Raw genomic sequence first — 14,524 nt, forward strand, 5'->3', positions numbered from 1 at the left:
ATATATTTAATAGAAGAAGACTCCCCCCCACCCCCGGAGCTGAGGACCAAACCCAGGGCCTTGCGCTTGCTAGGCAAGTGCTCTACCACTGAGCTAAACCTCCGACCCCTAAATATATATTTAAATTTAAATAGATATAAAATATTTTGGAAGAGTTAGGGATGCTATGTGTAAACCCTTTTAAGGCCACTTTGTTAGTTATAAGCCTCTCTGGGAAATAGAGGGTTAGAAAGGCAGGTACAGGGAGCCAAGTTCCCTGGAATCATCTGGGGTGTTTAAATACATGATTTCTGTTTCCAATGCTAACTTGGTATAGTAGGACTCCAGCTTGATAAATGGCACTGTGACAAGCTTCTCTGGTTCTGGTACACACCAGAATTTGAGGAACCTTTGAGGGCTCACTCAGATGCCTGTAGGTAGGCTTGGTACCACAGGGCTTCTGGAAGCCACTTGTAATCATCCATTGGCAAGGAAGAATGCAGGAAATTATGTGTCCAGTAAATGGTGATATCGGCCTTGGAGCAGGCAGCCTATTCTGCCATGACTCCTTAGTGAATTTTATTTTTTAGAGATCTACCTCATTCAAGAAAGATAAGAATAACTCTGACCTTTTCCAGTCTCTTCTTCAAAATCTTAGGCCTGCTTTGTGCAGATGTGCACCACTGCCCTAAACTGGTCTTCACGAACATCTAATGGAACTCTGGAAAAGGCTTGCAGCTCTAGTTCTTGTGGCCAGGGAGAGAGAACCTGACACTCACATGTTCTGGAGGCCATGTTCAGAACACCTGCTTTGAATGGCTGTCCTCATCTGTGGGAGGCCAGTCCTCTGTCAGCTGAGGCAGGTCTCCATCCTGGAATGGCCCCCAGGTTCCACCTCACGTCCAGTCAGAAAACCACCCAAGTCACATTTTCCCTTCCCCTCCCCAGAGCCTACTGGCTTTAGACTCATTGCTTACCAGACACAAGGGACTTTATTCATTTAACAGATTTGACTATTTGATACAAACTTGAAGCAGATTTTAAAAGTGAAATTCTTGCCCATCCTCCCTCTTATTCCAGCTAGTGACTGATCACTCCAGCAGAAGGCCAGTTGATACGTCTTCCCAGCACATGCTCTCAGGAGTCACCCTCCACCATGAAGACCCTGCATTACTAATTCATGTTTCCCTTCTAAAGGAGCTGTGAAAAATTACCCTTACTAGGAGGATCATGGGCTGGCTGAGACAACACTGTACGTAAAGCATAAGCAGCTCTGCCAACAAGACTAAAGCCAACACTCTTCCCTGTGCTGAAGTGGCCTGTGGGACAGCATGTCAGTTTAGGGACCAAAAGGTTGCTTAGAGCATGAGTTAGAGGATCTCTGGGATTATTGAACTAGGCTGGTCTTATGAGGACTGTTATTCACCATTCTCTCCAGCAGAGGGCCGCATAGTGATGTGGGAGAAGTCTGGTGAGAGCGGCAAGAGCAGGGTGGGAACAAGGTACAGGCCACAGATGGGACCCTTCAGATTCAAGTCTCGGACTCATCTGTCTCTTCAGTGGAGCCATCGCTCTCTGCATCCAATTTGCGGGAGCGATGGAGGGGTTTCCATGGGGAACCAACCCGGGGAGGGGTTCGGGAAGGCAGGCAGCTGGCCTCAGAAGTGGCAGTGATGGAGTTGACCAGGCCTGGGACCTGGACCAGCCTGAAGAAGGAAAGAAGCCCAGAAGGTGATGTGATGAGTCTCCTATTCAGAGATCAGGACCCTCTACACTTAGACTTGAGCAGAGCCCCAAGGACTTATGGTACCTCTCTTCTCTCTTGGCCCCAAGCTTTCCCTGACCAATATGGGGTGTTAAAAACAAAGTGCTGTGTCACCTACAATGGGGCACAGCCACATCTGACAGATTTAGCTTCCACAAGAGGGCAGCATCTTCCCACTTGACACTTACAGCCGTTCCAGCTCCTCATCCATGGCTGGGTCATGCATCAGGTCTCCTTTGTCAGGCAAAGCTCCTAGAAGACAGGGATTTGGGGGTGAAGTCATGAAACAACATGAAGGCCCTTCAAACAGGCAGCAGATATTTTGCCCTTTGCCTTCATGTCTGACAACTGGTTGGCCAGAAGAAGTTAGTTTATGTGGTCTTGGGTATCACTTGATAAACTTAGTTACTGTTTCCCTTTCCTCATTTGGGACAAGCTAAGGAGATATCTACAAACAGGTTGATCAGTCCCCTTCCAAGATTGGATGTGGTTTGTGACCGGCACTGGTGTTTAGTTCTTGAGGCCCCGTGTGCTTAGCTGGATGATAATGGCCTAAGCTAACTCCAGAGGGAAGAAAAAAGCCAATTGTATGTCCCCATGTCAGGTGATACGTGGAGACATGTTAAAATTGCAGCTTCTGGTAGGGAGGAAAGCCGTCCCATCCTGAGGTCTCATGCTAACGTCTGTCTGGATTGGTTTCCTTAGTCATGAGGGGTAAGGTTGGTGATATGAAGAGTCTTTAGTGCTTCTCCACTTAAATTTTCTTTGTTTTGCTCTTTTTCAGATTAATTAGATTCTTTAATTTCTTTTCTTTCTTTTTTGGTAGCTGGGGACAAATACAGTTGAAATTTTTTGAGGGATTGAAATTTGCAGAGAGGAAGATTGTTACCAGTAAATTGTTGAAAGAACAGGGCTTAATGGTATTTAGTCCCTAGATTGGACAGTCAGTGGTGCTGGGCTTCAGAGAGATTAAAAAGTGTCCAGCACTGACTCTTCTAAAAGGTATCGGGCGATTTGCCTTATCATTTTGTGGGGTGTTTCAGGGATACCCCACAGTCTTACACAAACTGTTAGAACCAGGATATTTCCCAGTCCCTATTTTAACACATGCTGCCTTCTATCGTTGCTTATTCTACACACTAGCATTAGTCAGTACTCAGAGAACATTGCACAAGGCTCCTTTCTGTTCCCCTCAGAAGGTTCTTTTCTGGTTTCCTTCCCTATTGTTGTTGAAACAGTATTCTTGGCTATCCTGAAACTCTAGATCAGGCTGGCGTCACCCTGAAACTCTAGATCAGGCTGGCATCACAGAGATTCACAAGATGAATCTCTTCTCTGCCTTCATCTGCCTCTACCTCCTGAGTGCTGGTATTAAAGGTGTGTGCTAGCACTGCCTGAGCAGAGGGGATGAGGTTAATGCAGGCTGTGATCATTGCTAATAGCCTTTTCTTTTCCTGCTTGCAGAAGTCACTGGTAGAGAAGTGGTCAGTTCCTCGGACTGTGAAAGAACAGCAAGCCCTCACTGGCTCCTGAGTCTGATCCCCAGTTGGCCTGATCTCTAACTCTAGTCCAGCAGTCCTAGTTATGAATCTGAGTTGAGCAGGTCCCTGAGTGACTCAGAGTAACCAGGCTCTGATCAATTACTTAGTTCTCGCCTATCTCCTCTAGGACTCTGGCAGATGTGAGTACACAGAAATAAGCATAAAGGCTCCAGTACAGCTTCTGGCCCACTGTGTTAGGCATTTAGCAGATGTCAGTTAATTGCCCTTCCCTCAGTGCCATTCCCTAAACTGGCACAGAGGGAAGAATGCCTGGATCTAATCACACAAGGAAAGTCTCCTGAGCATAGACGTAAATACTAAGTGCTTAAAACTTATTAAAACACCTTTAATCCCAGCACACACTTGGAGGCAGAGGCAGGCGGATCTCTGAGTTCAAGGCCAGCCTGGTCTACTTAGTACATTCCAGGCTACACAGCCTCATATATACAATGAGACATTGCCTCAAAACAAAAATCAACAAGTCTTCAGAACAAGAGTGGCCTGCTGGTCCCTAACTGGGAGAGTAGTGGTTACACATGGGGGAGGGGTGCAGTGGGTGGAGGAGGCCAGTGAGAATAAAAGTGATAGGTATTAAAACTGGGCCAGTCTCCATTTTTTCTTTTTCAGATTTATCAGATTTCTTGCTCCCCACCCCTGACAGCTGTGGAAAAAACTTCCCCAGACACACCTTTGCCTTGTTTCTAAATGGGATTCAGTTGCTTTGATACATAATCTCCAGAGTCATTGGGTAAATAGCTTTGTGTCTGCCCAACCTGCAGGCCACTCCTTAGAACAGAACCAGGGATTCTGTAGGGAGGGGCTGGGTAGACCTATGCCAGGTAACAGAGCAGTCACTTATTCATGTTGGGGCAGGGCAGACAGTTGTCAGTCACTGCAGTCACATGGGAATGTAAGGGACCTCCTAGGCACAGGCAGGCAGATGATGCACATTGCAGCTTCTACCTTGGAGAAATCAAGAGTGTCATCCTATTCCTGTAGGGCCATGTTGACAGGCCAGCTGTTGTTGCCTGTGTTGTTGGGAGGAGCACAGGTGATCACAGTGAGCTCTGCTTACCTAGGGCTTGGTTGATCCCATGATGCTTTGAGAGAGCCACAAGGAATCCATAGAAAGTCAGCCTCTGGACATTGCTCAGGATCTCTTTGACAAGTGCTGGTGGTGGACAGCTAAAAGGGAGAGGCCAGATTCAACTCTAAGTGCTATCTTTTCATCCCCACCTGTAGGACACTCAAAGCTGGGAGAGCCTGCAGGAGCAGGGCCAGACTGCAGACACACAGGGCTGGTGTGCTTACTGCTGTTCAGCTGGTGGAGTTAGAGATGGAACTCGTGCTCTGCCACAGCCCCAGCCCTATAACTAACTCTTACAGGGAACCTAGGACAGGGGAAGGAAAGAGGATGCAGCTACTATTAAGAGCTTCTTGCCTGGAGGCTATGTCCCTCAGGGGTCTTTGTGTCATACTGGACAGTTTAAACTTGTCTTTCTGTGGGAAGGTTTGGAACAGTGAAGTAGCCAAAGCTAGTCTTCCCCTCGTAAGCAAGACACTTCAGCTAGTCTTTCCTGCTTTGGGACACATGAGCATGCTTTAAAATCATGACCATCCTGGGACAGAAACCCTGAACCAACCAGAATATTCTGCCAGAGACTTGTTCTCAGCAACAACCTGACCTCCAGGGCTGAAGTGGGCCTCCTCCCAGGCCCACCTGTACTTGTGCCGGTCACATAGGTTTTCCAGGCGCTGACAGAACAGTGATGCTTCCACTCCATCCAGCATGCCAGCATCACCCAAGGCGGGTCGTTGGCGGTGTTGCCCACTCGATGATGTTGGGACAATCACTGTATTGGGGTTTTTCCCTGACAGTAAGTCCTGATAGATGGCAGCCACACTCTCCAGAAATTCTGGTGCCATAGGAATAGGAAGGGACAGTTTAGGTAAGGAGGACATATTTCATTTCTTCACCATGTCTTCCCTTCTGATAGCTCAGTCTGTCCAGTCAGTGAGGATGCCAAAACCCCCGGAGTATATCACTGTGTCTGGTTTGCTGTGTTTATTAAAAGGCTATGAGTACGGTCCCCAGCTCCGAGAAAAAAAAAAAAAAAAGGCTATGAGTAAGGTAAAAGACACAGGCCACTGGTGATCAAGGACCAAGGGAGTAGCTAAAGGCACAGGTCTGGTTTCTAACCTCTAAAGCTTATCTCTTAGGACTAGTGAACAGACTAAAGTCCTTAGTGCTGCACCTGAGAGGTAGTAGTTTTCAGTGAGTGAGTGCTATTGGTGTCCTTTCTGCTGCTATCACTTAAGTGGATTTTTGTGCTGCTGATTGGAAGCAGTGTGTTTTTATCAGTGTCCTCAGTAGGCTTGGCAGATTGTATCTTGTGACCAGCAGTGCAAATCATACATCCTGTTAGTGGGCAATGATGAAGTATACCTCCAAAGGAAGTGGAGATGGGAACTGTGTGTGCCAGGAAGGAAGTGGGGATGGGAACTGTGTGTGCCAGGAAGGAAGTGGGGATGGGGACTGTGTGTGCCAGGAAGGAAGTGGGGATGGGGACTGTGTGTGCCAGGAAGGAAGTGGGGATGGGGACTGTGTGTGCCAGGAAGGAAGTGGGGATGGGGACTGTGTGTGCCAGGAAGGAAGTGGGGATGGGGACTGTGTGTGCCAGGAAGGAAGTGGGGATGGGGACTGTGTGTGCCAGGAAGGAAGTGGGGATGGGAACTGTGTGTGCCAGGAAGGAAGTGGGGATGGGAACTGTGTGTGCCAGGAAGGAAGTGGGGATGGGGACTGTGTGTGCCAGGAAGGAAGTGGGGATGGGGACTGTGTGTGCCAGGAAGGAAGTGGGGATGGGGACTGTGTGTGCCAGGCATCCAGATAGAAAAGACAAGAGGATGAGAAAGGGATACACGGTCCCCGACAAAAGCCACATGGAGCCTGGAACATTCTCACCTGAGTAATAAAACTGGATCTGGAAGGCAAAGAGGAAATCTGAGAAAGACATCAAGCAGTCCATGGCATCATCCATGAGCACAATCCTGGGAGGGAAAGAGGGAGGGGGAGAATTGGGGGGGGGAGAGTGTATGTTACATGTGTGTGCCTGGGAGGAGAGAAAAAGTCAAACTGACATAGACAAAGGCTATGCACGAACAAGTTGTTTTGAGACCTCCAGTCTCCCTTGGAACTGCAGTGTATTTGGGGAAAGGGTCCCAAAAGCAAGCTCCTCCTGTAGTCACCTCATCCCCACCAATCCAACTCTCACTGAACTGCACTGAGCACACTGCTCCAAGGGCAGGCCCCCAGGTCAGTCTCAGTGGCACCAGTCAATGGAGCATGGGCAGAGTGGAGTGGAGCAGCAAAGAGTGGGTGCAATTGTAATGCTGCCAACATTTCCTTTTGTGTACTTAAAGCAGTAAATCCTTTCATTCTGCAGGGTGGACTATTTGGTTCTGAATAAATACTGCTGATCAGAAAAGGCAAAAAGAACAGCCAAGGGGTTTAAAGGGGTCTTGGCAAGTGGTGCTGAGATTTAATAAGCTACCAAATGGCCAGAACAGCAGCAGGCACCTCTACATGGGGACACAGAAGGTAGGCTGGGAGCAGGAGGTGGAGAGCGGACAGTTCTGCACACAGAATGCACATCAGCTAGTGGAGTTGTGACGATGGTCACTGCTCTCCCCACTGAGCACCCTCCAGGAGAAACCACCTGGTTGGTAAAGATCACACTAAGGCCAAGTCTGTACTCTGCTCGGGGATGCAGCTGAAGGGAGAAGGAAGAGAAAGAAGTTAGCACTTGCTGGGCTCCAGCCGTGTGCCAGGCAGAGTGCCAGACTCCTCTACTGGAGTGAAGCTGGGCCTCCAATCTGGTTATGACAAGGCCCTTCTGGCTTTATCTTTTTTAAAAATTTTTAAACTGTTTTGTTTTGGACTATTTTTCTAAATCTCTACTTCCTTGGATCAGAGGGGTCAGGGTTAGGGATATATTCCCAAAGACAGAAAGAGGGTCCTAGGTAGCTGCAATAACAGAAGTAGTGACAGGTACCATTTCTTGAGCATCTTGCTCCACAGTGGGCACTGTATTTAGCTACCTTTATTAAATATCACTCATAGCACCATACAAGTTTGTACTAGTTACTTCCTTTTGCACATGAGGGGTTTTTGATCCTAAAGGAGTCCACTTACTAAGAATATATACACCTTGTGAGTTTGTATGACTTCAAAGGCTTCCATTAGGTCACTACTATTGGAAACTATTTCTTTAAAAGTTTAAAACTTTAAAAGAAACTATTTCTTTTAAAATAAGAAAGAAATCAAGTGCATGCCTTATATCCCAGCACTGGAGAGGCAGAGGCAAGCAGGGTGAGCTCTGTGAGTTTAAAGCTAGCGCCAGCCTGGTTTACCTAGAGTTCCAAGACAACTAGAGCTATTTAGAGAGACCCTTTCTAAAAATAACGAACACACAATAGAAACATTATCATTAGAGTATAAATTAGATTCTAGGGCCAATTTATATTCTTTGCCATATACATCTTAGAGCTTTAACTGTTTCCTTATCTCTTGAGAAGTAAAGCTGCCCTCCGCTATCCAGCTGGAAAAAAAATGAGGTCAAAGTGGGAAGCAACAATGCTGCAAGGGCCACAAGAGGGCGCTCCGGTCCCTCCATCAACGGCTGGGAGACTAACTGTAGCTCCATAATGCAAAGGTCACGTTGAGTTCTCATATCCAAGGGAAAAACAGACAAATCCCCCCCGCCCCCCCCAAAAAAAAAAACAAAATGAGAGGGGAAGAGGGGGAGAGACAGGTGGGCGGGTGGGCGAGCTGGCGGGCGAGCGTGCACTAAGATGCACTGCAGAGGGAGAGGGCGCTCCACCGGAACACCCAGGGAGGAAGACACCTTTTGAAAGAAGTCAAGTGAATGTCTTAATATCCCAGCACTGGAGAGACAGAGGCAGGTAGTCAGGCCCTGTGAGTTTAAAGCCAGCGCCAGTCTGGTTTACACAGAGTTCCAATGACACATCGGGAGGAGAGAAGGGAGATGCCAATCTTTCCTGCCCTACTCCTGGAATGGCCTAGTACCCTAGCAGCCAAAAGCAGATGGCACAGGAGAGCACTGGGCTGAGCCTCACCCTCAGGAAACCTTGGTCAAAGCCTTGAAGCTTTCAAAGACCACAAATGCTTCTATCATTAACCTGGAACCTAGGGCTTGTATCTTTATTGATCATTATATTGTGATGTAATTAAAATACCATAAAGCCAACTCATTAAATATAAATAAGACAGTGTTTTAATCTATTGAAAGCACTGTGCACTCCCTATCACAACTGTGATGATTCTAGAAGTTACTTCTCTCTGTGTTTCTCCCCCACCAGCATGCTCCTGAGGTGTATTCTGCTTCTCTAAGGGTCCAAGCAGATCCTGCCAGCACCTCTCTGGAATGTTAGGAAAATGACCTCCCTACCCCTTTCTGGGCAAAGCAATATACCATGTCCCCACCTCAGAACTGGCTCCAGCTTTCTGTCAGAGGCTTTTTTTTTTTTTAAGATTTATTTTATTTTTAGGTGTGTGTCAGTGTGTGCATGTGAGTGCAGGAGTCTGCAGGTCAGAGGCCTTGGAGTTATGGCAGTTGTGAGCTGTGGGTGCTTAGAACCAAAGATGGGTCTTCTAAAAAAGCTCAAACACTCTTAACCACTGAGCCATCCCTCTAGCCTGAGAGGCCATTCTTGATTAGAATGTTAGCCTCCTTTTGTTGTATTTGGTTTCAGGTTTTGTTAAAGCACACATAAAATATGCACTCAAGCTGCGTGGTAACCCCACACCTGACCTGCTGTGCAGCCATCTGGTGGAACTGCTGACCTGATAGCCAGAGAGATAACAGTTCTTATCTGCTGCAGGGATTTGCTGCTCTTCCAGGGTGGCTTTGCTGTTCTGGGAAGAAACACCTTAGACAGTTTTAGCAGAAGTTGTGGCCAAGAGCAGCACTTTAGACTCTGTGGATCAGGAGTGAGTGTGCCTGTCACTCACCCAGTCAGGGGCAAAGCCACTGCAAGTATGAGCTTATCTACTTGTCACTCACAGAATCAGCAAGGACACAAAGATCTGAGCCTTGAATCTTTTCTGCAATCTGTTGTCAGTACCTCTGGGATTCCAAGAATTAGGCTTACATTTGAGTTACTGGTCATACTTATGCCAGAAACACTTCTTGATCCTTTCTTCGACAACATGAGAGACTTCAGGGTGGCCATGATGCCCAAGAGGAGATGGCTGCTCCATACATAGGTATGGGCACTGCTAAGAAGAGAGACCAGCCCATCTCTGAAGATGGCAGAGTGGAACCTCAATGGGGGTAGGGTAGCCTGCTGTGCTTGGCTTTTTGTCCCTGCTGTTTACTTGGCTGGGACTGAGGCATGGTCAGAAATGCCTGTGGCCAAGTGGAGGAGGCAGACACGTACAGGGGTGATACTGGGTGACAGCAGCACCCACAAATCCCAGCCTAGGGAGGGTGGAACAGACCAAGCAGGCAGCAGGTAGGAAGAGGGACATGAGTTGTAGGACAGCAGTGGATTAGCTAGCTGGTAGAAGGGGATCTTTGCCCTTGTGCTGGAAGATCTGCCAGATAACACCTTTCTCTCCTGTTTGTTGTTTGACTCTGGGTTCCAGCATGGCACCTGCCACAGTTCAGGCACTCAGGAAATACTGTTGGATACAGGGATGTAGGAACAAGGAGAAAAAACATGTTACTACCCTAGTCTTTGTCCCTGGTCAGGGGAAACCTACATATACATTTCAGCTCTGGAAAATCCAATTAGGAAGAAAATAGAGTCCTGGAGAAGCAGGCCAGAATGATAGGGACTCGGGCAAGTGGCCATAGTTAGACCTTTTGTCTTGGTAGAGAAGCTAGGAGAAAGTCAAGGTCAGATCCAATTCTTTAGGACTGCCTCTGAGGACATCGGTGGACCTAGAACTGGGCACTAGGAGATTTTTTTCCAAATTGTGATTGTGGCTGATTTGTGTAGAAGGGAGTCACACAAAAGCTGGGAAGCTTGTATTTCTCAAAGAGCTTCTTCTGGCCCTGTCAGAATGTCAGCTGTCCCAACCATGGATGGAACTACTGATTTTTCTTACTAGAACTAGAGGGAAAAACTGGCTGCCCAGAGGCTGTGGCTGCAGAAGATTCTAAGAAACTGATGGGAAGGTGCTTTGATCTTTAAAAATACCACATTGGCTAAAGGCAACTGCTACCAAGCCTGAGGACTTGAGTTCAGTACCCAGATGGAAGGAAGGACAGCTTCCTCTACTGTCTTCCTCTCTGACTGTCACACGTGCACCACAGCATGCCACACCCCAGCAAGTACATACATTCAGCTTTCCTAATTTTATTTTTAATTGTGTATATGTCTGTATGAGAGAGAGAGAGAGAGAGAGAGAGAGAGAGAGAGAGAGAGAGAGAGAGAGAGCAGAGGCATCAGATTCCTTGGTGTGGGAGTTACACGTTGCTTATGACCAATCTGATGTGTGCTGTGGGAACTGAACTTGGATCCTCTGCAGAACAATATGTACTTTCAACGGCCAAGCCATCTCTCTAGCCACTAATTTTAAAAATACAGATACTTTTTTATTTTTAAATTAAGGGATTGGAAAGATAGCTCAGTGGTTCAGAGCGTGTGCTGCTCTTGCGGAAGGCCTGGGTTTGGTTCCCAGCACCCACATGGTGGTTCACAACCATCTGCACCTCAGTTCCAGAGGATCCAGTACTCTCTTCTATACACATACATACATGTAGGCAAAAGACTTATCGCCTAAAATAAAACAAATAAAACAACTAAATCAAACCGAAGCCTACCCTATATAGCCAAATGTGGTGGCACGTGTCCGTAGTCACAGCACTCTAGAGGCTGAGGGAATGGGATCATTAGTTCAAGGCCAGCCTCGACTACATCTCAAGCAAAACAAATCAAACACAACAAACAAAGGCAAAACAAAACAGACACAAACACCACATGCAGTATTGTCCATCTCTAGACAAATGTTCTGATCCATGAAAGTTCTGGGCATTTGCACCTTGCTCTGCACTGCAGCAGAACTGGCTAAATGCAGGCAGGAAGCTATGGCCCTGCCTTTGTCTTCCAAGACAGGGATAACCTGAGGTCAGGTATCCCCACAGATAACTCCTTTATCTTCTTGAACTCAGATTCATCTCCCAGAGGTCTCCAGAGCCTTCCTTGAGACAGGGTTGTCTACGTGTGCTGTTTTCCAGTGGAGAGCAGTTGGCTGGGCATCCTTCCTGCCAGAGGCCTTTGCTAACATGCCAGCTGCTTCTGACACCTGGAGGGGCCTGGCCACCCTGGCTTTGAAGTGGAGCCAGCAAGGAACTGCTGCCAACAAGAGTCCGTACAAATCTATTGGATCATGGAGGGATCCTCGCAAGCAATGCCTCTGGGCTAGAGGGAAGGCCTCTGGGGAGAAATACGGGTACTCTGGTTCAGGCTGGCTCTGAGCAGAACCATGTGGAGGGTGGAGTCTAGGGCCAACAACTGGGATGAAGAAAGTGGAGTTGGCAGGGTCCGAGCTAGTCCCAGGGGGGTGGCTGCTCTCTTCCTTGCTAACTCCAACAGCTGGGACAAGCTGGCTGCCTGGGGGGTAAGAAGGTGCCAAGGAAGCAGAGCGTCCAGGCTCATCCAAGTGCCAATCCCCTGTGCACCCCCTGGTCTAGTGACATGAACTGGGCCCTTTTTCCTGAAATTCTGGGCTTGATGGCATTGGGATCAAGTGGCAGTTGTCCTACAACTGGACTCAGTTATATCTGTGTCTGAGTTTCCTTAGATGCAGAGAAGAGATGAGCAAAGGACAGAGAACTGCAATATGGGGATGCCCTTTGCCTGGGGGTCTCACAGGCAAGTAGTGTGAGGTGCTGGCAGCGTGCAGAGCCTCTCTGGGTTACGGTGCTGGAAGAGCCTAAAATAGCAAACGAAAGCGGCTCAGTGGAAATGAAGGCCTCCAGCTGCCAGTCGGAAGCTCGAGATTCAGTTTCTAGCCCACTTTTGGGGGAGCTAGCTCTTAGTCAGAGCCCAAAAGAAGAGCCACTTTGCATGACTGAACTTTGGAGAAGTCATGTGACTAGTGTCCTTTACTGGGACAGCTGAAGCATGTCCCCAAGTTAGTTTGTGCTAACAGTGTTTTAATGTCAGGGCTGTGAGACTAGGACAGTGATAAAACCAGGGGACATGCCAGGATCAGGGAGCATGCTGCTGGAAAGGTCTCCTGGGTGTCTGTCTGTCTGCCTGCCTGCCTGCCTGTCTCTGTCTCTGTGTGTGTCTCTCTGTCTCCCCCCCACAACCCCTCTCTCCTGGCCAGGGTAGGAAACGTGCTACCCCAGGACCTCAAACAGCACAGGACATGTAGAACACAGTTTTCCCTCAGCTGCAATCTGTACGCTCAAGGCACCCCAAATTCATCCATCCAGTAGGGCCTGGCAAGTTTGACCCAGAGCAATATCAATAACAACAGTAATATTTTGTATCCATTTTCATATATTTTAAATTAAAATTTATATTTACTTATTTGAGCTTATGGAGGCAGGCAGCCCGTCATTTGTAGAGGTCAGAGGACAATTTTAACTGGTTCTTTCTTTCTACTGTGTGGATCCCAGAGACGGATCTCAGGTGTCATTCTTGGTGGAAATGCCTCTACCTTATGAGCCATTTCTCCTCTTAGCCATTCTGTGAGATAAATTCAGTGAGCACATTGATAAGGACATAGAGGTACAGAGGAGCATCACAAGTTAACCAAGATCACAAGCTAGAAGCTGAAGAGTCTCATTCAAATACAGGCCTTTCTGACTCTTGAGCACAGGTTCTAGGCCATCTGCTGTATCTGTTTAAAACAAACAAACAAACAAACAAACAAACAAACAACCAACCATCCCTGGACTCTGTGTTGGCAATAACCTTCCCCCTGCCCCTGCTATTGGCTCTCAGTTCTGGCACACTCCTGCATAGGGCTGGGTACTCAGGCGTGATACTGCTGCTTCCCTACAAACAATCCTGGAACCACAGAGCGGCCTGAAGTCTTGGGTGGACTGCTGCATAGGTTTGGGGAAGGTAAAGGTCCAGACTTCACGTCCATCTCTCCCTCTGACGTAGACACGTCTCTCTCAGGCACCACCAGTGCAAAGCCCAGCCATTCTGCACACTTTGCCTGGAATTCTTTGGCCCCCTTACTGCTCTGCCATCTACTGTAATTCTTCCTTGTCCTTTTGATTTCAAAGAAGTATGGAAGCTCTCAGATTACTGCAGAGAACAGCCTAACGCCCACACTCTTCCATTCAACTTTTAAATGGTTTTTGTTGCTTGGTTTTGTTTGTTTGTTTGCTTGTTTGTTTGCGACAGAATCTCAAATAGCTCAGGCAGGTCTTGGAGTTCTGATCCTCCTTCCTACTTCCCAAGTGCATCCCAAGTGGAATCACAAGTATATCTGCCACCAGACTCGAATAAAGCATTCTTGGAACTTAAAAGTTCTGGAACTTCTAGAGTGTTCTAAAGTGAACATAACAAATATCCTCTTCCATTCTTTAAATTTGTTTGTAATGTTTTTTGAGACAGGGTCTCACTATGTAGCCCTGGCTAGTCTGGAACTCACTAAGAAGACCAAAGTGTCCTTCAACTCACAGAGGTCTACTTGCTTGTGCCTCCCCAGTGCTGGAATTAAAGATGTGTTCTACACTGCCTAGCTCAACTTACGAAGCAAAAACAAAGAACCAAAACCACCACCACCACCACAACAGTACTGTACTAGGCATTGAACCCAGGGCCTTTTTCTCTTGTGACTGCATCCTGCCCTCTTCCTAGATTTAATGTGAGACACAGCTTCACTAAATTGCCTACTTACTAGCTTACTTTCCTAGTCCAGGCAGGCCTTGGGCCTAACCCCAGTACTCAGTATTACAGGCCTGTCACCAGACCAGGTTTTGCTTGGTTTCCTACTTTTGAGAAGGGTCTTACTAATATGCCCAGACTGGACTCAAACTCCTAAGCTCAAGTGATTTCTCTTTCATAGCCTCCCTAGTAGCTAAGACTTCAAACATGACATCAACTTCAGCTTTTTGTAGCCATGGTACTGCAGGTTGAACTCATGACCTTGCAAAGCATGTGCTCTGTCACTGGCCATGACCCAGCCCCTCAATTTTGCTGATGGTATCTTTTGTTAAATAGAACATTTACATTTAAATTCCCA

The 14,524-nt window shown here is 47.5% G+C and overlaps 1 protein-coding gene across 10 annotated transcripts in view; it reads right to left on the reverse strand.

Moving 5' to 3' along the window:
* The window catches only part of Cstpp1 (centriolar satellite-associated tubulin polyglutamylase complex regulator 1), a 164,301-nt gene that overhangs the window by 1,009 nt on the left and 148,768 nt on the right, over window positions 1–14,524 (reverse strand). For 4 of the 10 annotated variants that reach the window (XM_087650862.1, NM_001013918.2, XM_087650859.1 and 1 more), the window contains 5 exons: window positions 6,248–6,333; window positions 5,006–5,201; window positions 4,361–4,470; window positions 1,933–1,996; window positions 953–1,685 (listed from right to left, as the gene is read on the reverse strand). In XM_087650862.1, coding sequence (XP_087506988.1) covers window positions 1,511–1,685; window positions 1,933–1,996; window positions 4,361–4,470; window positions 5,006–5,201; window positions 6,248–6,333 — 631 coding nt within the window. In that variant the 3' untranslated portion in view covers window positions 953–1,510. Of the gene's footprint in view, window positions 1–952; window positions 1,686–1,932; window positions 1,997–4,360; window positions 4,471–5,005; window positions 5,202–6,247; window positions 6,334–14,524 lie in introns of those variants that run through there. The other 6 variants (XM_087650864.1, XM_087650860.1, NM_001429939.1 and 3 more) reach the window with 3 other exon arrangements.

This window comes from Rattus norvegicus, chromosome 3 (genome assembly GCF_021556685.1).
Source record: "Rattus norvegicus strain SHRSP/BbbUtx chromosome 3, alternate assembly SHRSP_T2T, whole genome shotgun sequence".
NCBI classification, from domain to species: domain Eukaryota; kingdom Metazoa; phylum Chordata; class Mammalia; order Rodentia; family Muridae; genus Rattus; species Rattus norvegicus.